The sequence below is a fragment of the Rhipicephalus sanguineus genome, chromosome 4 (assembly GCF_013339695.2).
Source record: "Rhipicephalus sanguineus isolate Rsan-2018 chromosome 4, BIME_Rsan_1.4, whole genome shotgun sequence".
NCBI lineage: Eukaryota > Metazoa > Arthropoda > Arachnida > Ixodida > Ixodidae > Rhipicephalus > Rhipicephalus sanguineus.
In genome coordinates, this window is record NC_051179.1 from 18,973,453 (window position 1) to 18,999,964 (window position 26,512).

Sequence of the window (26,512 nt, forward strand, 5' to 3'; positions counted from 1 at the left end):
AGTGCCTACTGTTGCTTCTTAAACACCGTATATATGTATACCACCAAACTCTTTCACAGTATCGTGTGTGCTGCAAACCCCACACTAAATTCTGAAAGCAACTTGCGCTGTGGTGGTTAGCAGACTTGATTTCCAGCTTCTTACAACACAGCGGGACAAGTTTAATCTCAAATGGTAACAGTAAGTTGTTTTCTTGTCTCCAGCATGACTTTAGTTCCATGATATTTCAGCGGCACGTGGCAACCAATCTGTGAACTACTATCCCTGTCTTGTTTCAACCAAAAGCTCTTCTCAACATTTTCGACATAGAGTTGTGCTTATGCATGTGCTCATGCATGGTCACCAAGAGACAGGCGATTGGTCATAATACATTTATACATACAATCTTATAGACAAAAGCAACTGTTCCCAATGTGGTGGCCTGTCATCGTCTGTAACGATAACGCTTGAAATGAAACCACAACTGAAATATGTTATTGTGGAATTGGCAACGAAATCCACGCTTGTACGAGTACTCCCATTCACGGTTGACAATCTTGAAGGCTATGTCCTGGAAAAGACGAAACAAGAAACGGTCAGATTTAGATAGTGCCATAAACTTTGAATGTCACACAGTTAGTACCTTTACCAAAAACAGTGGATGTACACACCATATTGTAGCACAACATGAGCAGAAAAAAATCCAAACAGACAAAAAGTAACAGATACAGAGAGAAACACTAATGAATTGTGCTGATTAAAAGTGATAGAGTAAGTAAACCACAATTTTCTTGCCATTTGAATGTAGTAATGTTCGCAACATTCATACAACTCCTTCTTGTCAATGTCAACCACTTCGTGCATTGAATCTAGCTAAACAAAACCTTGCACTGAAGACCTATATTTTCAGAAGGATGACTGATAAATCTTTTCTTTTGTATGTTTGCGATTCCTTAACTCCAAAGAGTTCTGCTTCAACAAAAGGTCCTACACTGCGCTATTATGGTGTAAACAGGATGTTGCAGCTGTCTCTGCATCTTTGGATGTCCCGAACAAAAGAACATGCGTGCAAGCTATGCTCTCTCGAAAGAGCGTTCCGGCAGGTGAAACAAAATTTGGCTTGCCTCGTACGGGGGCCCTGCATGGAACCGTAGAATGGAGAAGTCTTTGTTGCCTTCGATAGGGGTCTGAAATTGGCAATGCAGATGACATGGTTATGTAACCATCTCACCAAAATGATAACTCTGAAATACTAATAACTACTTTTTGATTATACTACGTGCACACTCGATCATGAAACTGATAGGGCAGTGTGTTGCTCTTCGTGTGACGTCGCTTGCTTTGAGAGAACAGCTGTGTAAGAAACACAACTGAACTTCAGTGTGATGAAGATGAATGTAATGAATTGTTTGATATGACAAGCTAAATCTGACAGGTCTCTCTCTCACTGATATCAGTGTGCAGGAAAATGGCATATGCTTATAACAAAGGTATTTCTGTGTCAGGTGTGACTTTGGTACTATAAAAACATCTGAGAATGATTAAATATTTAAGCTCCAACATTAAGTGCAACAGATGTTAAATACTCTCAGCATGAGAAAATGACAGATAAACCAGAAGAGATGCAATAATTAAAGGCTGCTGGCAACACTGCCTCAAAGCCACTGTAATAACTAAAGACCGGATTTTAGGTTTGTGACTGCACCTGGGAGAGCACTTACCAAAAAATATTCTGGTGTCTGGTTCTTGTCTATCAAGTCAGGGTAGAAAATCTGTAAAAGAAGGCAGTGTGCATGCAAGAGTGTTGACACAAAGGCAGGTTCCATAAGTGGCATTGCAAGCTAGATGCAGAAATATCTAATGAACATTATAAATGTACTTCACCAATGGGTGGGTAAGTACACACTGACAGAAGCACAGCAAAAGAAAAATCACAGCAAAGACAAGGCAGTGCCAATGTTGCACAGCAGGACTTCAACAACTCTGGGATGCAGATTTTGCAGCAGAACTTGTGGGCAAAAAAACAGGCACAAGCAAAGTAAGAAGAGGAAAAGGAAAGACGAACATATCAGATTTGCAATGAATACAAATTTGATTACATCTGATTTTTAGAAAAATGGGTGCTTACTTTCACGATTGTGTGCTTTTCGTTACTTGTTTGAGACGTTTAATACATATGTAGTTTACATTACTTTTCTTTTTGCTGTTGCTTGGGAACTACTGGGCAAGTTTTTACATATTGCTATACTTTGTTTCATACATCAGGTGCAACGCTGTGGAAGCTATGCAAGACATTCAGTCAGCAAACTATGCAAAGCCGCGCGTCTCACGCTTGGATTTCGTAGTTGCAAACGTTGCCTCCGTGACTGGCTCCGGCTACGAGCTACCGGAACTGATCACGAAGGCTATGATACAAAACGAAAGAGATGATAAGCGATCCAGAACAACCTATTGAGAACCGTATAAATAACGGGGTTTGTTTACTTCTAAGGCACAAAGTACCTTCATTTATTACTCAGTGTAAAAACGAAAAAAAAGAAAGAACACGTTACGGGTGGTAAAATCATTGAAGTATTTTTCGGTGCAAATGCCTCTACAGTCGAACACGGATATATCGAACCCACATATATCGAATTTTCGGCTATATCGAACTCGTAAATTATCTCCTTGAAAATCCTTTGTAAAAGTATAGAAATTCGCACGTCTATATCGAACGGTATTTTTACCCACCATCGGATGTATCGAACGCCGCGCGAGCTGGAAGGCGCGCTTCGGCACTCGCTCAGCCCCGCGACCTTCGCGCACTGCACCTCAGCCAACACCCGAAACGCTAGAAAAACATGAGGGCGAGAGGGCTCAGACAGTACTCCTGCTGGGCGCGTTCTCCCACTTGTGGAATGGCTTTTTTTTTTCTTTTTTTTTTCTCTCTTTTCCTACACTCTCCACGTTACCGTCGGCTCGGAGAGCAGGGACGAAGGAGTCGACGGCCTCCTCCTTTCGCCTTTTCTTTCTTTTTTTTTGTGTTGCTGTTTTGTGAGTTTTGATCAGCCAACCACAGCCCGCTCCTTTCGTATTTGCTCAGCCAACCACAGCTCGCGCCTTTCGTACATCACTGCTGCCCTCGCAAGTAGCCCGTGAGCCCGGGTAGCCATCGCCGCCATCGCGACTGATCGCGAGCACTTTATTGGCGGAGTTCACTTCCGTGAGTTGTTGCATACCACTGCATTCCTCTTTTGCGTGCGTGCTCCCCTGCGAGCTCAAAAACATCAAACTGAAGTTTCTGCTGGCCAACACGACAGCGAAGCTGCAACTGCTCGACCAGGGCATCATCAAGTCCTTCAAGGTGGGCTGAAGGTTGACCTGCTTGGTGCCATTCAAATGGTGACGGGCGCCTGGCGAGACGTGAAGATGGACACAGTGGCCAACTGCTTCCGAAAGGCAGGCTTCGTGACGGCGGAACTAGTGGAAACCAGTGAAGATGGCGACGACACACGCATAGACGCATTTCACGAGTTGTCGTCCCTCTTCCCGGCTGCCATTCCACCCGAAGTGTCTGCGGACGATTTTGAGGAAGCGGACTGCAATGTTCAGGCTGTTGTGAGCCTCGCTGACGAGGACATTGTAGCTGCGGTCGCAGGGACCCAGGATGCCCAGGCCGACAGCTCAAGTGGCGACGAAGATCGTCTGGACGAGGCGGCGGCTACACGCGCGTACTCCGCCGCTGAAGTGGCGGCAGCGTTCGGCTCGATCCGCCGTTTTTGCGGCGACATGGCGTGAACCGGGCTGTCACACCTGGACAGCCTCGATAAGATAGAGGCCAGCGTCTTCAACATCATTTCGAAGACGAAGAAGCAGGCCAAGATAAGTGATTTTTTTTCGTGCAAATAAAACATTCTGTTGCATCGTGTGTATGGAATTTGTTGTCATTCTTGAATGCGCCGATTGTAGGTGATCGTCCGCCACTGGTAAAGTCTCTGGGCCTGTATTTTTTTATATCAAATTTTTCATATATCGAACTAATTCGCGATCCCCTTCGAGTTCGATATATCCGTGTTCGACTGTACTACTACAAGAAGTCTCGCAAGCTTCCACAGCACTGCACGTGATGTATGAAAAGGAGCATAGTATACACACGCCCAAATCTCTACTTGGTACAACCAGAAGACAGCATGCAATCTTACATTGAACTTGTATCCCTGGACTATCTTCGGAGGTGGGTTGTCCATGTCATAATGGGTCTGATTGTACTTGTTCCACTCGAAGCCCTGGCAACAACGGTGTAAGAAGGCATTAAGATTAGTGACAATGCCCCCCAAAAAAAGAAACCAGCGCAAATGCGAAGTGTCTGTCCAGACAAAAACAGTCCATACAAGTGCTCTCGGTTGCCAAGACACTGCCACACACTGCTGACCTCTTGGCAATGTAAGATTTGATGACGAACTCTCGGTGAGAGAAACATTACATTTATCCCCAGTGCTGACGACTTGCATGTCAAATTATGCAGCTTTCACAGAAGAACATGAAATCGTAACCTTTTTTACCTTTACTTCGATGAGGAGTGAGAAAGCTGTGATGTTAAAAACTGTTTGATAATTCAAACCACTACATTAATGCAGCACTGAGAACACCTATGTGCACAATTACAATTACGATTCTTTATTTCCTTTGCTGTTGCCAGATGACATCCAGGGGTCTGTTAGTGATGCCACTGCAAGAGCTTCGTCACGCTCGTGCTTTGCCGTGAAGCAGTGAAGACACAAAAACATTGATGTTTTCTTTTTTACACTATGTACAGTAAACCCTCGTTACAACGAAGTCGCTTTATTCGAATTATCGCTTTTATCGAAGTGTCACGTAGTCCCGACCCAAATGCGTGTATTTTAGACCGGATTACTCGAAGCATGTCGATAGCTTGCTCTGCTTAATGCGAAGTAACAAGTTGCGGATGCGTATTCACGGCGCTGCTAAGAGCGGGCGAGCGACCGCCCAGGCCGCCGAAGTGCCTGCGCGCTTTTTTCGTCCATGACCCGCGCCAAGCGGCCTTTTCTGCGCTGAGCGAGCAATGTTCGCGCTAGCGTTGCCGGGCTAAAGCGCGCCAGTGCAGACGGCCGCGGCGCCGGTCTCCGCGGCGCGGATCTTACCCTCCTCCTCCGCGCCCTACTCCGGTACGGAGGCGACCGCCGGAGGCACTCGCTCTTTGTAAACATGCTGGCTGCTCCCTGCCATCCCTGCTATGCCACTGGCTACGCCGGTGGTGTCACGTGACCAGTACAGAGCCAATGCCTTGGCGTGCTCCCTGGGTTTTTTCCATCCGTGTTTGGAACGCACTCGTGCACGTGTGTTGTGCGAGGTCTGTGTGAACCCGTGGCGTTGTGTGTATGCATCGTGTGTGCTTTTAGTGACCGTCAAGTGAAAATGACACCGCCGGTGCCCGCACGGAAGTGTCTGACATTGGAGCAGAAAGTTCAGCTGATACGTGAGGTGGAAAAAGGAGGCCGGCAGAAGTCTGAAATCGCAAGACAATTCGGAATACCGCCGTCAACATTATCAACTGTTCTGAAGAATAAGGATGCAGTACTGGACGGCTTCGAGAAGAGTTTCTCAGCCAAACGAAAGCGCAACCGTGATTCTATGTATCCTGAAGTGGAAAGAGCGCTTCTCGAATGGCTGAAAAACGCTAGAAGTGCAAACCTTCCTGTAAATGGGCCTGCATTGACCGCAAAAGCCGAAGCCCTAGCCGCCCAAATGGGCAAGCAAGATTTTAAGTGCAGCAACGGCTGGCTTGAACGTTTCAAGAGACGGCACGGCGTGTCTTCAAAATCGATCGTTGGTGAGAGTGCAGCCGTGGACCGCGACGTCGTGGACGGATGGCGCAAGCATCGGCTGAGCGCCCTACTTCAGCAGTATGAAGACAGAGACATTTACAACTTGGACGAGGCGGCATTCTTTTACAAAATATTGCCAAAGCGCACGTACACTACACCGGGCGGAACCTCATCAGGATGCAAACAAAGCAAAGAACGCGTTACAGTGCTGTTCGGTGCTAACGCGACGGGGGAGGACAAGCTTCCTTTGCTGATACTAGGGAAGGCGGCAAAGCCCCGGTGCTTCCGCAACGCAACGATACCCAAAGATTGCATATACAGAAGCAACAGACGAGCTTGGATGACCGCAGCCGTTTTCGAAGAGTATGTGCGCCTGCTCGATCGAAAGTTTAGGGCAAAGCAAAGGCGTGTGCTTTTTGTTATCGACAATTGCCCTAGCCATGGCAAGATTGAAAATCTGCAAGCGATCACTTTGGAATTTCTACCAGCGAATACGACCGCGATATTGCAACCCATGGACCAAGGCATTATTGAGACAACACGAAAGTTATACCGGAAGAGTCTTTTACAACGGATGCTCGTTGCGTACGATGCCAACAAGGGAGCATCGACTTACTTGGAGCAGTGCATTTACTATGCCATTCATGGAAAGAACTGGCACCTGCAAAGATTGCAAACTGCTTTGCACATGCCGGATTTTCCCGGTCGCATGCAGAAGACACCAATGACGACTGCGAGGACTGCGACGATCTCTACGAAGCTGTGAACAGCATCGTTGGCGGAGATCTGGAAGGCAACTTTGAATCATTTGCGATGGCTGACGCAGATGTACCCGTCGTTGCCCCAGCTACGGATGCCGAAATAGTCGACTTGCTTGGAGGCCCTGATGAGGAAGAAGAGCCGCTAGACGAACAGCCTCGCGAAATACCAACAGTGGAACAAACGCAGGAGATCCTCCGTCTGTTGCGAAATAGAGTGGAGTGCGCGGGCGGCGACCACGACCTCATAATTTGCCTGAACAAACTGGAGCGGGCACTCCTCGCGCCCAGCCGAAGCACCCGACAAAGCCAGCTGACTGACTTCTTTGTGCGTGAATAAAGGTTTGTTTCAATGAATACCACTTCTGCGAAGTTGTCATGGCTAATTTAGCTGTACTTGCCGAGCTTTTATGGGGCAGTCGCGTATATCGAATTACCGCTTATATCGAAATTTTTTGCCGTCCCGTTGACTTCGTTATAACGAGGGTTTACTGTACTACTGTCTTGGCAGCGTAAGTTGGAGATCACAACATGGTGTGATGCCACCACGTGATGTTTATTGACAAGATTTTCCATAGTGCTAGAAGCTTTCAACATTCGTCTGTTCTGGTGCAGCCAACAGAAAGTCGATTTTTCAATACAGTTACAGGAAAGCTATGAGGCATGCAAATTGCCTGGTGCAACCAGCAGAAAGTTGATTTCTCAATATGGTTACAGAAAAGCTATGAGGCATGTTGTGACAGATACTGAATTTTTTGCACAAACGCCTTCTGCACCATTCTATACACTGCCTTCTACACAAGCTGTGTGAGGCTTGCAACATGCTTTGGCGCAGCAGATGATCAAGAGCCGTTGCACTCGACATGGACAGGCAGTAGCACACTCACCGTGTGAACGCGGTTGAAGTAGCGAGGCTTCCGTGGCCGGTACTTGTCTGACCAGAGGTAGGTTTTGTCCTGGAGAGGGGACTCGACGCTGAACGAGGCCTCATCTGGATTCATGCCTCGGCGAGCCTCTTGCTCAAACGCTTGCTCAGCCTCCGTCCCACCCAGATTCTGCAAGACATAATGTAATAATGTAAGGACGTTAGTGTGATAGTGCGGTTCTGCTACTCACAACCGACCTACAAGCACGCACGCACACTTCCGATTTACTTTATATTAGGCAAAAGCCTCAGATGCCTCATGAAATTCGAAAAGTGACCGTTCGTGTTGGTGTCGACACGAGTGATGCAAAAAATCATCATCATGTGATGACGTCATCATAACATCACAGAACGCCAAAATTTGCGACATCATTATGACGTCACAGTGACATCATCACATAACATCGCTTGGCCATAGGTGGGCCAATCCCAGAGGCAGTGCAAAACCACACTAGGTGCAAAAGCATTGGAGGCGGGGGATCAATACAATCAACTGAGAATAAAGAGAAGATGGCTTTCGCCTTTGAGTCATGTGAGGCAAATGCATCAGGGACCCTGTGACTTTTATTTGTTTTAAGCATAAGCACCAATATCAGTGAAAGAAAATTTGCAATTGGTTCTAGGAAAACAAAACCAAACTCCCTCAAAAGGCCAGCAAAGGGCATCCAGTTAAATCTAATGAATAATCAGCAACTTCAAGCTGTGCTGATTGCATGGCACATGACAATGCTACCGTATTTTTAATGCACCTTGCACAATCATTAATATAAAATCGTACAACTGGAGTAATCGCAGAGGATCAGCATACGTTGGCCTGCCAGCTCTGTGCTGAACAAGCAAAGCTGTTGGCCAATTTGAGTCATGGCAGTGCCTTCCCAAAAGATGCCTAGTTGAGAACCACTCGCTTACCTGGATGCGCCCGGTGCCCAGCAGCTGCTGTCGGGAAAACTCCAGGCGTTGCTCATCCTCATCCCCATCGACCAGCAGCGTGCCTGGCTCGACTTCGTCTGGCTGAATAAGCCGAGGGCTGTAGCCTCCCGCCCGATACTCTTCTTCACATTTAACCAATGGGTCCCTGTTGGGAGACAGCCACATTAAAGCAGAATCTGGTAAATAGTGGCATGTGAAGTAATGGTGTGTTAGTGCCCTTCTGCTGGCCCTTTCAATTCAACAAGCTGGATAATTTGATCAATTTTCAGTCCCACAGAGGTGGACTTAAGAGAAGTCAACTGTTCCATTAAAGCAGGCAAATAATAGTAATAATAATTAATTTAATTGCTGGGGTTTTACGTCCCAAAACCATGACATGATTATGAGAGACGCCGTACTGGGAGCCTCCGGAAATTTCAACCACCTGGGGTTCTTTAACGTGCATCTAAATCTAAGTACACGGGTGGATCTTTGCATTTCGCCTCCACCGAAATGCGGCCGCCGTGGATGGGAATCGAACCCATGCCCTCGAGCTTCGCAGCGCGACACCCCACATGCTAAGCTACCTCGACGGGTGGCATATATAATAGTGTTTTGTGTGGTTGTGGACAATCAGTGGAAATGCCTTACTCAGGCACAGGCTCCTCTGCAGGCTGCTCTTCGTCGGCATCTGCAGAATCTTCCTGCTCTGCTTCCTTCACCGATGTGCTGCCATCTTGCATAGATGTGCTGGGCTGCGGCTCAGTGGCAGGTTCCGTCTTGGCTTCCTCTGGCTCAGCCTTGACGCATGGGAAGAGCGGCTCACTTTCCACTCCTTGCTGCAACCACAAATGTCGCACGGTTACCTCGGTCCTCAAAACACCCGGCTTACTCTAGCACGAACGTAACTTCTGCGGGCTGCTGGCATGTCCTCACCTCCTGTTTAAGCTGGAACAGTTTGCGCCTCAGGTTCTCTTGGTGGCGTTCACGTAGCCGCGCTCGTGCCATGTAGGCCTTTAGACGGGACAGAAGCGTTTCCCAGTAGGCTGGAATGGTTCAAGCATAACTACAGTAGTCGGCAACTTATGCAGCTAGGGGACACTTAAACCAACTTCTCAAAAGCTGATAACGTACATTTGCACTCACTGACACAAGTATATACCAGCACTTTTAGCATACTGTCTATAAATAAATAAATCTGTGCCTTTTTATTATCAAAGCTGGTCAACAACTATAGCTGGTTCAAAGCTTATCAATAACTATCACTGACCCATAATGGCCCTGATACGAAATATTTTGAATTTGACGTCACACAGACATCACAGTGCTGGTGCTTTGGCACGAAATTAAAGAAACATAACTTCGACCTGAGTTTTCTCTTTTAGTATAATCAACCTATCATTGTGAAATTAATGGAGAAGCAAGTTTCTATAGGACAGTATAGACCAGAATTTCCCGCACTTGTAGGCGGCTGCCATGTTTGGCCGACTGAGGCGCCGCGGTGCGAGCATTTGCTTGGGGGCTGCTGAAACGTGCTGGCGCACAACACGTTGCATCACGTTTGTGGCTCTCAGTAGCGGGTGATGGCAGATTCGCAAGCACTGCAGCCGCTCAGTCTTCTCTGAATGTCGGAACGCGCATGTTCTTTCATGTGACTACACATTTTCGAAACAGTGGAATTGTGCCAGGGAGCTTGTCAAAGATCGCGAGAACGTTCAGCAACATGGACACAAAGGTTTGAATAGTTGCAACACCGTGTATCTATTCTTTCCTTTTTTCTTTTAGAACTGTATGATATCAAGAAATACTTTAAAGTTATGCATTTATGCATTTGCGTATGCTAATGGCCAGATGAAACCTAGTAAGCTGTATCTTCTTTTTTTTTTTTTTTCTGAAAGGCAGCAGTGATAGATATTTTAGTGCCGCGCTACTGTCCAACTTTGTGCTGAATGATGGCTGTTTTGTGTTCTCTCGCAAAATTCAATGGGATGAGTTGAATTAGCTAATTATGTCAGTTTTTAACGCAGATCGCTGTAGCTGAGAATACGTGCGGTTTCTAAGCGAGATTACTGCGAAAGCATGGCCTGGCATAGTGTCCGAAGCCTCTTGCAGCAAAGCTAGACGCAGCACGCATGCCGGCCCCAATCCTCTGTGTTGTTAAAGAGCAGTCTGCAAAAAACACCCCGTCGCACAGGTGCTTTGTATCACGACCAAAACCGACGAAGATTACATTTGAGTCCAATATTAATTAAGTTCTACCCTGAAACAGCGGAGCACACGTGTGCACTTTCTATCGTGACATGCCTCGGTCAGGATGTACTTAATCTGCAATCGCGAGATCCCTGTCACATGGGCGCTTTCAATCGCTATTGAGCTGAATCAGGATTTATAGCCTCGGCCTTTCTTTACTCTCACAGTAAAACTTTGTTGTTATGAAAACACAGGTAGACACACCTCACAGCTGTGAGGTTCGAGATACATATGTTCTGTAGGTATGAAGTTGTAAAATGTGAAACAGTTTGTTACATTGAGGTTTACCTGTGCCTTTTTGAACAAATGTATAGCCAAGCTAGCCACATTCTAGATTTTGGCAACAAGCTTACACCCACGTGTTGAAATTTCCGTTCATGTTAATAACTGAAGCTTGCCTCCAGTCTGCAGCTGCAGCGGCGCCTGTATGTTTTCAGGCAAAATTGAGAAACATCTGTTACTTGGCTTCGCAGTTTGAGAAAATATGTGGTGAGGTGCATGGAGACTGTCTTTCTCACTTCAAAATTCGTCGTTCCCGTTTTAATAATTCAGTTTATTTTTTTCACCCAGCAGGTGGTCGTGTTTTATCGCATGCACTTGCAGCACAGCCGTTTGAGTGGGTAGAAAATGTGGCCTCCTATGCAAGAGCACCAGCTCACTTATTACTTATTGCAATCAAGGGCCTTGAAACCCTCTAAAATACATGCTGCCCAAACACAAGCCGCTCGTATTCCCGTGAACGTCGCAGGTCTGTTGCATCAGCCGCTTCCTTTTTCGCTGGTTGTTCGGGCACCCAACAACGGTACAGTGCCACCTGGACGAATTCTTATACGTTGCACTGCCGTTCTGAGTATGGGGCAAGCAAGCAGCTGAGACCGTTACTTTCTAACAGCTCGGAAAGCACTGACACAAGTGAACACGCGATGGAAGCATGACCATTACCTCCCGCCATCAGCAACCCCGGCTGTCGTCTGCACCACTAGGTGGCGCCTGGTGTCGAGAGTAGCGGCGCGGCTGACACTAACGCTAAAAGGCTAAGAAAAATCTGGTCTATAGCTCTTCATATTTTCAAGCGCGAAGGACACGTTACACAAACGAAGCACACGGGACTTTATAGCTCTCCAAACTGATTTAATGTATCGCTTCAGTGTTTATGAATTTGAATGATCTTCTTAAATTTTCTCGCGCACGTGTGCACACTCACGGACATCCAGGCCTTCCTCCTTTGAACGGATTCGCTGGTCAATCTGCTGGTATAAGGCCTGAAGCTGGCCAGGGGTCTTGCCCTTGAACACTTCCACCACGTCCTGGCTGACCGCGGCGTTGATGCCTTCTCGCCGTTCCCCGACCAGGGCATCCACTGTTAGCACACACATTGCGTAATCAGGATTAGGCTGGACGTCAATGATGAGATTACATTTCTGGTGGAGGTCTAAATGTGCACACTAAACGGCGACAAAACAAAGAAGGCACAAGGGCCGGCACTTCGTTTTGTCATCGTTTGGTGAGCGAATTTAGATCAAAAATGAATTCAAGCCAACTAGCACGCGTTTCCATCTGGGAGAGGATTAGAATGAAGTAAAATGAAATACCTTTGCGATCCGATATTAGCTATCAGCATATATCTGTTATACATGCACTTATCAGCAAGGAAGCTTTTAGGATTACTTTATCATATCCTTTTTATGTGGATCGGTTATATCACACAATTTGCTAAACATGGATGAAAAATTCGTCAACACAGGGTGTCGCTAGAGCTGATGTTCAAGGCTGCAACAAAAAGAGAAGTCCACTTGTCGAAACGTCGCGACACCCTGTGTCGACGAAATTTTCATCCCTTCAAGCTTCCATCTTCCTCCGAACTTCTGCCTATTTTGAATTTGCTTAATATTATTATCTGCGTTTGTATGCAATACAGAAGCTTGACTACAGAAATTTTACTTGGCACGTAACTTGAATGTTGTGGGTTTGAATCCCACCAACAAAAAGGGTGACTTTTTGTCCACTTTAGTTCATTTCAACTTACTTCAAAATTACTACACTACAGCGAATGACAACAATTAATGTCCCCCTATGCTTTCCTTGGCCTAATTGTCTGTTGGATTCATTTGGTTCTGCCTAACAAAGAAACGAGCCTCCCGAAAGAAACTCCCTTTCTCTCGTTCACAAAAGCTTAGCTGTAACTTAGACGTTACACACATTATATATGATATCACACAGATTTGCGCTATAGTGTGCAAAGCTGCTTGGAAAGACAGTGAACATTCAATATTAACGTTGTGTCACATTGCAACAGCAGCAGCTAATGCCAGCTTCGAAGTGAAGGGCAAGTCGAAAGAGGAAGCACAAGGCCTTTCTCGGCAATCACCAGATGAGGCGTCCAGACGTCGGAGCTTGCGTAGTTCTTCCTCGACAATTATCTGGACATCTCGCCAGTAGCTGAGGTTGCGGCTGTTCTCCAGCTCCATGTACACCTTGATGTCCTCCTGCAGGTCTTCCAAGTCCTCCATGGTCAGACCCTGTCAAACAGACAATAAGCAGAGTGGAAGGGTCATCAGTGAAGTAGTCCTGAGCACCATAAATGGAGGCAATCGGCATTACGATTTCGTTTGGAAACCTACTGTACAGTATTAGATCAATTTTATAATGTGTCCTCTAATTTAACACACACCGGAGTTACAGGATCAGAAAACAGAAACCCCCTCGATGTGTTATGCAAGTTCATTTAATAGCACTGTGTCCATGCACCAACTTTAAATGGGTACTGACACAAAAATTTTCAGTTGTCGTTTTTTTTTTTTCAATCAAATGAAAGGCCAAGCCCTCAAGAGCCTAGAAAATGTACTGGTAAGTGTGAGTGTGCCTTGAAAAATCAACTACAACATGTTTCAGTTCCTACTGTACCCTGACGTCACACACAGTATGAGATTCTTGTCACGTGCTCGCACAAGATGTCATGACGGTTCCACTGCTGCTCTACTACGTGGCTCTATTGGTGACAAACAAATGTCCATTTTGCATGTTTTGGTACCTGACGTTATCCCAACTAGCCACACTGGTGTGTGAAGTCACCTGAACTGACACTGTCGTGTGTGAAGCCACGCTAGTAAAGATGTCAGTAGGAGCGCCTCACGAAAATTAAAGTTTAATGTCAAAATAAAACATGTTATCAGCACTTTCTGAGCTTCACCCTTGTTCAGAGCCATCTCTGTATATAGGAGATTCGTATGGCAAAGTAAACTCAGCTTCAAAGATTGGTGTCCACTACCCCCTTAAACAAATTCATCCAGTAAGTGTGTGCAAACATCATAAGTAGCCTTGTTAGCTGCAAGGCAGGCTCATCGCCTATAGCAGGGGTCTCGAACACGGCAGGCTCATTGCCTATAGCAGGGCCCCCTCTCCCCCGCTTCCCCCATCGTCAAGGGGGAAAGTTGGGCTAGTTGGTAATGAGAATAATAGGTCATGGTACTAGCGAAATAGGAGACGGGGACGAGATGAAAAAATACGGGACCACGGGACCCCGCAGCGTGGTCTCGTGTTTCTTCATCTCGTCCCTGTCTCCTATTTCACTAGTACCATGACCTATTATGAACCATCGTCACTGTTCCGGCCCTTGTGGGACTAAATTTCGTGACTGTGGCCTGCTAGCTGAGGTGAGTTTGAGACCTCTTTGGCCTATAGCAGCAAAGTTCCCCTCATGTGTGGCCATTAGTACAGCCCATGCACACAATCAAATGCTTCATATACAGTAGACTCTCAGTAAATGGAAATCTTTTAAACGGAATTGCTGCTTAAATGGAACAACTGCCTGTGGTATGATCGGTTTCATGCTTGAATTCTGCGGCCCTGCTCCTCTCTCAGTAAACGGAACTCCTGTTAAATGGAACACATTTTCCTGGTCCCTTCAGGTTCCGTTAAATGAGAGTCTACTGTACAATGTCATCAGCTGACACTAGGAGCTTCCAACCGCAATGACAACTTGCCATTATAAACAGCCAGAACCTAGGCATAATAAGATTGCTTTGTCAAGAGTCAGTGGAACAAATTACGGTGGTATGAGCTCGACAAAGCTATTTTTGTATCAGCCATGCGGCACTCGGAAGCTTGATGAACCACCCATATAGTATAACAAAATACAGGAGAATGGCCAGCACGGGAATGGCAACAACTTTGTTTGCGACTGCCACGTTCCTGGCATTTTGCATGCTCGTCAGTGGGCAACATTAAGAGACACCCTAAGCGGCATTCAAAATACTGCTCGCCATTATACACTGACTACACTAGAGTACAGGGTCTGTGCGTAAAGTAATGAGACTGGGTCTGCTAAACAGAATTCACTGATCCGAATGGTACATATTATTTAAGTTCTTCAAAATAGTTTCCTTGGGCATCACTACACCTATTCCAATGCAATTCCTAGCTGCAAAGGCCCGCTGAAAGTTAGCTGCCATGACCTCTTTCTGAAACTCTGTGACAGCTCATTGGATGGCGGGAACACAGTCGAAACGTTGACCTTTCTGGCGTCTCTTCAGATTTGGGAACAGGAAGAAGTCTGCCGGGTTCACATCTGGGCTGTATCAGGGCTGCTGAAGCCCTGATGTAAGCCCAGCAGACTTCGTCTTGTTCCCAAAGCTCAAGAGGAGCCAGAAAAGTCACTGTTTCGACAACGTTCCCGCCATCCAACGGGCTGTCACGGAGTCTCTGAAAGAGGTCACGGCTGCTGACTTTCAGAGACCTTTGCAGTGTGGTAATTGCATTGTTATTAGGGTATCGGCCCCCAAGGAAACCATTTTGAAGAATTTAAATATGTACTGATTGGATCAATAAAATATTTATAACAGACCCAGTCTCATTACTCTACGAACAGACTCTGTAGGTAGCAGTGCCGCAGGCAAGTGCAAATGACTTGAGTAAATCATAAAAATCTTTTGGTGACTACATTGAGTGCAGTTTAAAATACCGGTTGGCACACAATGCATACCCTTGGAAATAGTAGAGAGAGAAGCGAAAATGCAGAAAACTCACATTCAGGTAGATATAAGGCTCAAGCATCTCCACGCCAAAATCCTCTCCCTCGGCGCTGATGTAGCGGGCCAGCAAATCGATGGGCTTGGCTGACAGGGGCAGTTCAAAGGGACACAGTTGTAACCAATGATCACGATAACTCCTCTAAAAGGCCACTCACCTCTCCCATCCTCAATACGTATCTTGGACCTGAGAATGGCTTGCTGCAAATGAAACTGGAAGGAGAGTGCACAAGTCAGGAACCACAGCATTCATCATGTGACTGTTCTAGCATTGTGACCAGGAGGGTTGAAAAATCTTCAGGTTTCTATGCTCAGAAATAAACATTAATGCTAAATATTTTTGTGGTTACTGGGTACAAATTAATGGTTTTAAATGGGGAGACAAATGATAGAATGGTGATATTTGGAGTCGGTGACAATTTGAGTATCAGCACATTTGGTAAAGCATGGCAAATCAGTTCTGCGGAAGCATGCAAAGTACAGGAAAGTTCATGCCATATAATACAATGTCCCAGTGCTTTGGGTAGTCTAGGGATGGGCGAATATTCGGGAGTTTCGAATATTCAAACGAATATTACAGTATTCGAATTCGCTTCGATACGAATTTAGATTATTCGAAATTTCAAAGTATTCGAAATGAACGAATATATGTATACATTTGACAGCACATAACTCCCTGTAAACGTGGTTTCACTGCAACGTCTGTTTGCTGTGCCGTGAAACAACCCATCCAGGGGATATCTGCACTGCCGCGAAGCCACACTTCAAGGTTAAATGTACAGATTTTAAGTTTAAAAGCGTGTTATATGGGCTTATATGCACTAAGTATTGTAATTTTTAAATTGTAACGTATTGCGCCACTTATAACTTGCACCCTACTGCTATTCAAATCTTGATACTATTCAACGCTGCTTCCACTTCATTTCAAACCAAAAAAGTGACATTCACTAATATCTAGTTCCAATCCTTAAAAATATTATGCAAGGGTCATGACAAAAATGCTCATTTTTCTTAATAATATGCAGTAAATACCATTCGAACTATTCGATTCGAAATTATTCGACCAAATCACTATTCACTTCGGATTCGTTTCGAACCTCAAATTCACTATTCGCCCATCCCTATAGCTGATAAATCTTTTCTTGCTTTGTGATAAGCTAGAGCCGCCTAGTTTGTTCAAACAGCAGGGTGAACACACGGGAAAGGCACTTGTTCAGGGTTAAAACTCTGGACCAAGACAAATTTTTAACTGCAAGGCTTTCTTTCTGAGAAACACACCTGGGTTTCTTTGCTTCATGCCATTAAGGGGTGGATTATAATTTTTCCTATTATGCTACTATAACATAACGGGGCCCCGAGTCATTCCTTGGCCTAAGTAAGAAGACAGATTCCACGGATAGATGGCGGTACAAAAATCTCAGCCAAATTTTGTTGGTGTGCACACAGCACGCAGCTCAGGAGTAGAGAGCAGAGTTGAAACACCGTCCTTTCACAGAGAGTTGCAGGCCAGCTGCCAGTGGCTTAGTATTTTGAAGTGTAAGGCGTGGCGACGACAACGGACAGAGCGAGATGCACACACACAGAGTTAAACAGAGTTAATGAGAACTAACCGACAATGCCAAGGAAAGTATAGAGGGTGTTATACTTTCCCCCTATACTTTCCTTGGTATTACTGTCTGTTAGTTCTCATTAATATTGTGTCTAACAAAGAAAAAACAAGGCCTTAGAAGTCATCTTTTTTCCTACACACACAGAGTGCCACTCACAACAATGTTATTCAGAAAAGACTGCAGTATATATACACCACGTGCTACCACAGATCATCAATGTGCAGTCACATTCAAGTTGAACAACTCTGTTGCTGATAATGAAATGGATACCACGCTAACACACTTATCGCCTGCTTCTATGATTCTCTTAACTTCAATGATTAATCTCATCCATTTATCATGGTGTGTATGTGTATGTGTATCTATTTCCCTCTGTCCATTGTTGTTGCCACACCATAAACTTCAAAATATGCTGCGCCAACATGCCCAGTCAGCCATCCTTGCCAGTGGCTGTACTCTGACTCATGTAAGCTGGCATGTTCCCATAGAGAGGTGCCATTGGTGGATAAACATCAAGTCTCAGTAAGGATGTCCGAATCACTGTGCTGCTTCCTATCTTAATGTTAATGTCTCTATTATTTCATTAGTTAACCAAACAGATTCTAGTAGCCAAATATCATAGTTTTGAAGTTTATCAGAACAGCACATTTCTGAGAGAAGCTGAGCGTCAACAGCTCGCGCACAGGCGCACCTGTGCAACAGGAATGAAATGCAATATCACAAGCGGGGTGCCGTTCTACCTCACTAGAATAGAGTAACTTGAAGGCGGATGAGAAGGAGAAACATAAAGCTTGTAATATCTGCTCTACTACTAGGTTTTTGTTAAAAATCCCTGCATGTATTTCCAGAAGGCATTTTCGTGCTACCAAAATGGTTCTCAGATTAAAAAAAAAGTCTTTCAGGGCAATTTTGAAGCAAGGCACTTAATTTACACTTTTAGCCCGCACAAAGCCATTAAGGCTCTAGGGGTTCATTCATGTGAGACACACTGAGAGTCACCTCGTGGTGCAAATATAGTGCACACAATGCAAAGTGAATGCAGTGATTGTGGTGTTTTTTTTCTGCAGCTGCGTTTAATTATCAATGTTAACATCACACAAAAGCAACTCACATTGTCTTCTTGCTTCTCCCACTCCTGAAACTGAGCAGCCTCCTTGTCTCTCTGAATGCGTGTCTGCAAAAGGGCAAAAAACAATTAGCCTAACCATTTTACAAAAGTATAACAGTTCAAACAGTACCATAAAACAAAAACAAAGGCACTAACACATTCATCCACTAACAAAATAACCCGCTTAGTGTAATACTACCACCATACGGTAGGAATAAAAATTTAGTCATGTAACGGCTACTAGCAAGTTACTTGTGAGAATTCTGTCCACTCTTGTGCAGTGATAATATAATTCTAATTTTTATAACTATCTGGAAAAAAAACATGGTGAAAGTTCAATTTCTGCATGTTGACTGTAAACCTGTCATCATCTGCACCAGGTGTAGGTGCTGTCAAATTTTGTCCCACGTCCCAGTGTGATTGCATAACCTGCTGGACGTTAAGCACCTGGAGTCAGTTGTGCGTTCGATACCTTGCTGTGGTGTGTTGCAGTGCAGAAGTGTTGCAGCACCAGCGTGCAAGAATGCACACACACAGCACACAAGGGCATAGTTCAACCTGAGCTGACCATGCCAGAATGTAACCTTCCTAACTAGTAATCCTTCGTAACTAATAGTATCCCAAAGGATCCAGTAATACCTATATCTGGAGCCTATCCTAAAAGCAAGCACTCCAGAAGACAATCAATCTGTCTTCATGCCCACAGATGCTTCTCTAGTACAGTGCAGTCCACTTATAACGATATCGAGAAAAACGAAAAATATGATCGTTATAACCGGTGATCGCTATATCTGGACTGCCGTCAAAAAAAAAAAAGCGCGGACGTATCTCTGTAGCTCCGATCCCGAATTTACCACTTGCACTAAAGAATACATGTTCTAGAAAGCAGGATGTCAAAAACAAAGTTTTATTTGAAGCTCCAACGAGAGTGTCAAGCTTTAGGCGCACCTAAATAATCTCAACATGGTCTAAAGAGTCTTGAAGTATCCGTGCGCCATTGCATGATGTACGAATGGTGCGTGGCGTTAACCACCGCGGCGGCAAGAGCGCATAACACGCAAGCACCACAAAAACTGCACACGCCGGCCAAAGCTCGGTTCATGTAACGGAACATCACGAAACTTCATATCAAGGCCGGCGACTAGGACGGGCTCCTGTACGGCGGCGGCGGAGCACGGCTGACATAACGACCACTCCGATAAGTCTCAAGAGCGAACAATGACCCGCCAACCACAACGGGAGACTTGCAGCTGTCCGCCAAGCATAGTGTGCCTGCACGGCCAGCCTGGTGCCTGCGCTCAACACTCGCTTCGTGCTACAACGGAACTTTCGAGGAATTCAAACCTAGCATCGCGGCGCGCGCGCCGCCTCCGCGGCCGGCGCGGGGCGCACAGCTTTGTCGGCACGGAGGCGGGCCCGGCAGGCTGCCATTGGCTGCTTTAACTTTGAATCTCCATCGACAGAACACTGTAATCGACAGTTACCGCCCCTTTCAAGCGGCCGCTAAACTAGCAAATTATTCAAGATGGTGTCGGTGACGTAATTCTTTGGGACGCCGGAGCGGCGCGCCAACTTGCTTTTCGCCTTTTTTTTTTCTTTTCTTCCTCTCCTTTCGGTGCGATTGTGGGCCACGCGCGAGCGGCGAGGCACAACATGTACTTTAACAACGTGAAGCGGCTAGCGCCATCTTGTGGTGCGCTGCGCAAGCTCGCGATGGCACTCGGCGTGGGCTCCGCGGGCGGGCGCACGCAGCGCGGAAATGGCGGCAGATACGAACTCGCGTAGGTGAACGTTTCGCCCCGTCTCGGCATCGTTCGTTTCAGGGGAACTTGGAAACGCATATGTAACGATTATTATACACAGAAAATGCCGGCCAGACGGCAAATTTCGATCGTTATATCCGATATGTGGCCAATAACATATCGTTATATATGGTTTTTTTCCTCATAGACTTAATGCATAAAATGACACACATAACTCGACCCATCGTTATAACCGATATATCGTTATATGTGGTATCGTTATAAGTGGACTGCACTGTAGCACCAAATGTTGACACAACGTTGCCGCCACATTGAGAAAGTTGCTTCAATGTTGTGGCAACATCGTGTGCTACTAGGGTTGTAGCTCATTGTACCTTGCGAGATATTAGTGGCATTACATTTGGTGTACTTGTACCTAGAGCGATATTATCCCTGGTGAGTTTTGAACCATCCAACTAGCCATAACCGAAGCAGATGCCCTTGCTAGAAAGTGGGCTCGAACACACTGCATAAAGAGGAGCATTCCCCAAGACTCACCATTTCCTCCTCACGCTCTTCCTGCTCCCTCTCCCGCTCCAGCCGCCTCTGCTTCACTTTCTCCAGCTCTCGCTGCATGTACAAGCATCCACAGAAGATGTGACACAGGCTGCTATAGTAGCTGGTACTTTCAGACAATCACATTTTACGACACAAACGCAAACAGAACACAAAGTGGAATGGAAGAGGAATCAAGCACTTGACCAAATGCAAATGTACAAGCCACATCACTGAATCCTTCTACAACTACTAGTACCTATATTAGTACATACTTTTGTGTTCATAGACTACAAGTGATTTGTAATGACAAAGATCCAGTTGATTACATATGCTCAGAGACCAGCATCATTAAGTACATTTCGGTTTACGCGTAAGGCACATGTCACACCGATAACCAGCATATGCAAGTACCAGTTCCTTTATATTTGTCAAGCAAAGTTTGTTATGAGTTACATATTTCAGTGGCGGCGCTGGCGGCACTGATACCCGGTGCCAGCGAATGTACACAAATGCAGCCATCGAAGGCGTGCCGGTTACATGAGTATTTGTATGTGCCGTATGCCAATAATTCATGCTCTCTTGATCATGGGCTCGTCGACGATCATCGATTTTTTGATATGGCAATCTGATCTTTTATTATGATCGCTTGTCATTTCATGTTGCCACATTTCATTGTTGCCTGGCGATGACTGTCATTGTTGCCCACAGCAACTGAAGCGTTATACAGCTAATCATGTGGATGAAGGTCCAATTCCTGGCATGGAGGAAGGAAAAAGCTAGGAGGGAGCATTGCAATGTAATGAAGCCTTACATGCTGAGTATTGACCCTAAATATTTTAAATTTATTTGGTTAAATCTGATAACTTGTTACAGCATTATCTTTCAGGTTCTGCTGTATGCAAAAACAAATGAACTACATATGCACATTAGGTGAGCATGCAAAAAATGCTCTCTCTTTTGCTTTCACCCCTCTATAAGTTGCCATTCATTCTGGTAATGCGTCACAACAACTCTCACCCTGTTCTCTTCCAGTTTGAGCCGATTCCTGCGCTCAATCTCTTCCTCGGAGACGTTCTTGAGCCCCTCACGTTCGTACTTCTTCTCCCACTTGAACGATTTGAGCAGGTTGGCATCACCAAAGGGATTGTCAGTGTTAGTGTAACCCTGAAATAGAAAACCAGTCAGTATTAAACAGTCAAACTTCTCCAGCAACTTTCTTTATCTTTTCTGCCAAGCCCAACAGTACAATGAAAGAATGTTTATAGTCCTTTGTAGTTTAACAATCGTTTTCGTATGTCACTTCTAGTGCTCTTGTTTCCAGTGTGAACACAAATGTTTTTAGAAACAGCCCTCTGGGATGCCTTATTCACTATTGACTCTGGTGGAGTGTGTTTCACTTTTGCAGATCTGAAATTATTTCTGTATACTTGTACTAGACGTATCTACCTGGCTAAAACCAGCAGGCAAAAAATTCTGAAGAACCGGTCCCCCACAAGGTAAAAAATGTCGTCTCAGTTGCTCTTAATCCCAGATTTGGAAACAGTGCACGTGAATTGCGTATGGTCTAATTACACAAATTCAAATCCTTATGAACCACATATCTTTCGTCTGAGATACCCGTAGTTTGAATTGACCTGAACTGAGTACAGCAGGTTTGGCTTTTAGAAAAAATTAAGGAGGATGCTTTGTTGAATGTCTGCGACATTATTTTGAAGCCCTTACCAGGTATTCTTCATCCCAGCCCATTTCTGCTTTTCGCTTGCGCTCTTTGGCCTCCTAGAAAAGAAGATTATGAAAACAACCGTCATTAGTGACTTCCAAGCAGCTAAATCTAAGTTTGTACTGCAAGATTTGCATATATTACCGCATTTCACCAAATGATGCTGCATTTACTAATGAATCACTAATTACCCACTCTGCTAAGTTACTCTGCAGTAAGCTTCAACCACATGAATGTCTCTCAACAATGCGAGAAATACCAGGGCACTATTGATCATCATCACCATTATCGCCAATTAGCTGGCACTATCATACACCCCTAAATATGCTGGTCTCATCACAACACACGACTGTCCCCCACCACTGGCTATGAATTACAACCATTTGTGCCAGTCCTGCTATTCTAACAGACCACCGATCGTATGAAAGTTGTAATCACTATGCCACAACAAAAGTACTAGTCCAAACCAGCTAGAGGTTAGCCATAACAATAAGAGCAAGCCTGGAGCAACAGAAAGTCTGTTTCCAGAATTTCAAACATCACATAATATGCTTCAAAGACAACAAATGAGATGACGTCCTACTGCTGCAGCAAAGATGCAGTTCTTACACTTCACCCTCATTGGAAGAAGGCCGCCGTGACTGAGATTCGAACCCACGTCTTCAAGCTTAGAAGCGTGACACCTTAACTGCTCAGCTACCCCAGCAGGTTGCTTTATGAAGATATACAGATGGATGCACCAGTGTTTGCATGCCAGAAAACGGCAACAGTTCAGAGAAAAACATACCTTTTTAGCAAGCCGGCGCAAGCGCTTCTGTTCAGGTGTTTCAGTTGCTTTCATGGCCTCCTTAGCTTTCCTGGAGCATGCAAAATAAGATACAGTGAGAAATATTTTGCAGATTTTCTGCGCTGTGTGACAAAAAAGAAAACTCATACATCTCTGAAACTGCGCTCAATTTCAATAACAATCTTGTTAATGATATTTATTCAATACTTCACCATTTCATATACGTGAAGTGTATATGAAGTGCATGGAATATATGCACTCTGTTCAATTCAAGCGGGTAGATGCCGCTGCACAAGTGAACTTTTTCTTCATAACACAATTTTTCGGATTAATTCAAATTCTGTGTGCACGCACAAGGCAAACACCAGCTGAGAGTAAAAAGAGACTGTGACCAATGAGAGAATAACTGTACATACATTTCGACAGCTGCTTATGTACATACAAAATGTCGCGAACACATGAATTTGCAACTGGAAATATGATGACAGCCGTGAACAATGTTTGCGCTTCTTGTGGATGATGTCAAGTGCTGTTGTTTCAGTAACTAAGGAGCTTTCGAAAACAGTTTCAGTTTCACTTCAGTAACTGTGGTACTGCATGAAAAGGTCACGTCATAAAATTAAGTGTTGAGATGTGAAGAAGCTTGTGGAGAAACCCAACAAAAAATGTTATGTTATACAGGCGTCTTCGCGGACTATCTCAGTGAGTGCAAGAACCCCACATGTAACCCAAAACACGTGTTTCCTTTAGTTTGAGTCGTGACGTTCGCTGACAACACTCTTTCTTTCTTTTTTAAATCAGGCGTACAAAGTACAGGACATGGATGTGCCTATGCGATTTCGAATGACGGAGCTGCCGTCAGTGATCATGCTACTAGCACAATCTGTGCAGGTGGAGAATAGTTACCTTTTTTCAATCTTGAGGCGTTGCCGCTCCTTCTCTAGTTCCTCGATGAGAGGCATGACTGTGCTCTTCCTGGACTTGTCCTCTCTGCTGCTCGACAGGCTCGACGTACTGCTCCCGCTTGAAGAACGACGCCGATCCTTGTGTTTACGACTTCGACGCTCGTCACTCCGGCTGCGCCGTGCGCGCCTCTTGTCCTTCGTTTTTTTAGGCGGGGTAGGTGACCGGCTGGTTTCGAAAACGACGAAAGATAACGCGACGCAACGTTAATCGATCTTTACGTTTGTCAATGCACAGAACTACCGATGCGAAAGCACTGCCCAAGTTCAAAAAGTTGCGCGAAAGTCAGAGACACTGCTGATATTTCCGCGCCGATTACAGTAACCAGCACTGCTGTGATAAACGCAGTTGCATCGCGACATGCACAGTTATAAACAGTGTTTAAAGAAATTAGGAAGTGCGCAGCGGACACACACGACGCGTTACGATTTTTCAGACATTCCCGTTGCTGGGAAACAAAGCCGCGGTTACCGGTCCGACAACGCTTTATGACAAGGAACCGTTAACGCGTTCTCGCATTTCGTCTCTCGTTACACTTCTATCGGAGGTTCAGTGTAACTCGCTCGATGTATTTGTAAACATCAGTGACACTGACCCGATTGTGCGGCACATTACTAACGATCAAAGAGAATAAGCATGAATATACTTACTGTTTCTCTTTCTTGTGTTGACTCCGATGCCTCGATCGAGAACTCGATCGTGACCGGTGTTTGTGCTTTGATCTTTCGGAAGATTTATGTCTTGAAGTTTCCATTGCGTTTCAACTACAGTGTACTAGTTTCAACTGATGCTCATACGTTTCCACATCGAGAGGAGGCAGCCATATTGTTGAGAAGCGTAATAACTTGACGATGATGATACTTTAACTTGAGCGTTCTTGTAAAAAATAAACATTCAATTATTATCCCATAATACATAAAATGTTATAACATTGCTTTTATTAGCAATACATATTACATATTTTACTTGTGTCGCTTGTGTGCAGCACTTTATGAGCATGCCACGAGATGGCGGCACTGAAGCAGCAGTTTCGGTAGTTTCGGTCCACAGTTTCCGTTGATTCAGGCGTCGCGACGGCGCGCATTTTGAGGCAACACTTTGCACAAATGCACATTTATACACATGTGCAGCTACACCACGTTGTGTGCTTTATCTGAAGTGCTAAAATCTTCTAGTTGCGCTCTTTGTGGCATCTGTTTTGAAACAACGCTCGAGACAGGGAGCGACTGAGCGGCGCAATCGTAGGCTCCCAAATGTTGCTTTGACTTACGTATGCTGTTTCGATTTCATAAAAAGAAAAGAAAAGATGCAGGTGAACTGGAGATGCAGAATTAAATATTAATAACAGTACGTTGGTTCAGTCATTTTGTTTCAAACGTCACCGCCCATGACGCAAGATCGGCAAGTCCTTGTAACTTACAGAACAGATATCGTCGCTGCTTTCATTTCGAACATCCATGCGCGCTTGAAACAACTACCTAGACCAGTCGTTCTTCCGGGCAACCGAACAAATCCTATCCTTTTCTCTGATGTTAAAATACCCATATTTTTGATAACACTAGAATGTTGTAATTATTATGTGATAATTCGGGCCTTATAATCACTGGTTTAGGCTTGCATTGAGGCTATTTGAAATATCATGCTTGTTTTTGTAAAGCAAAGCTGGAAAGTTGAAGCTTCATCTGCGCAGTTTTCGTCATTGTGTTTGTTTCAACTTTGCAGAGCTGCATTATAAGTAAAAGTAATTTTATTATAAAGTTGCCACCTGTCCGGTTTTAGACCGGCCAGGCCGGTTTTTCAGATGGCGGGCCGGTTGCCGGTGCGCACCGGCCGCCATTGGCAGGTTCTTTTTTTTTGTCATAATATCGCGATTATTTATTTTTTGGGTGTTTTATAAGCGTCAGTTCAAGAACTACGACGGTAAATATTTATCGTCAATCACCAAAACTCTTACGCTATTAGTCAACCACTTTCTGGGATCCCTTCAAGTCTAGCGATCATTGGAATAGAGCATATTATTGCGCGTGTATGGTACATGAATATCCGACATTTTTGTGGCATATGCACATTTTAACGTTCCTTTGTGTCTATAATGCCACTGGCCTGTTGGATTCAGGCGCAAAGAAGAGCTTTTTTTACGGACGAAGCATTGTGGTTCCTTTTCAGTGCAGCACATTCAGAGTAATAAGCGAAGCGTCATTCCAATCACGGGTACTTTTATGTCAGCAATTAGGCTAGTTGGTTAGCTGTGTGTGCTGCTTTTGTTTGTGCATTGGGTTCATTTGGCTCAATGAAAGCAATGTTGCATTAAATGGCACTGCATGCCGAAGAATTGACATAGCGTCTATTGT

The 26,512-nt window shown here is 45.0% G+C and overlaps 1 protein-coding gene across 1 annotated transcript; it reads right to left on the minus strand.

The window, feature by feature from the left end:
• Positions 1–363: 363 nt before the first annotated feature.
• On the minus strand, positions 364–24,999 carry LOC119389532 (cactin). The gene is made up of 19 exons (XM_037656848.2): positions 24,812–24,999; positions 24,105–24,329; positions 23,199–23,268; positions 22,414–22,467; positions 21,709–21,855; positions 20,692–20,763; positions 18,395–18,457; positions 15,832–15,886; positions 15,672–15,760; positions 13,015–13,165; positions 11,851–12,006; positions 9,333–9,442; positions 9,048–9,235; positions 8,397–8,562; positions 7,450–7,617; positions 4,161–4,244; positions 1,701–1,751; positions 1,104–1,166; positions 364–550 (listed from the first exon to the last, which is right to left on the minus strand). The coding sequence occupies exons 1-19, from the start codon at positions 24,913–24,915 to the stop codon at positions 425–427; spliced, it is 2,142 nt and encodes a 713-aa protein (XP_037512776.1). The 5' UTR covers positions 24,916–24,999; the 3' UTR covers positions 364–424.
• Positions 25,000–26,512: the final 1,513 nt, after the last annotated feature.

Coding starts and splice junctions, on each gene's coding strand:
- LOC119389532 (XM_037656848.2), bottom strand. CDS start 24,915: ATGGAAACTTCAAGACATAAATCTTCCGAAAGATCAAAGCACAAACAC. Junction 15,761..15,831: donor ACGTATTGAGGATGGGAGAG/GTGAGTGGCCTT, acceptor TGCCCCTGTCAG/CCAAGCCCATCGATTTGCTG. Junction 551..1,103: donor ATGCAGGGCCCCCGTACGAG/GCAAGCCAAATT, acceptor CGTCTTTTCCAG/GACATAGCCTTCAAGATTGT.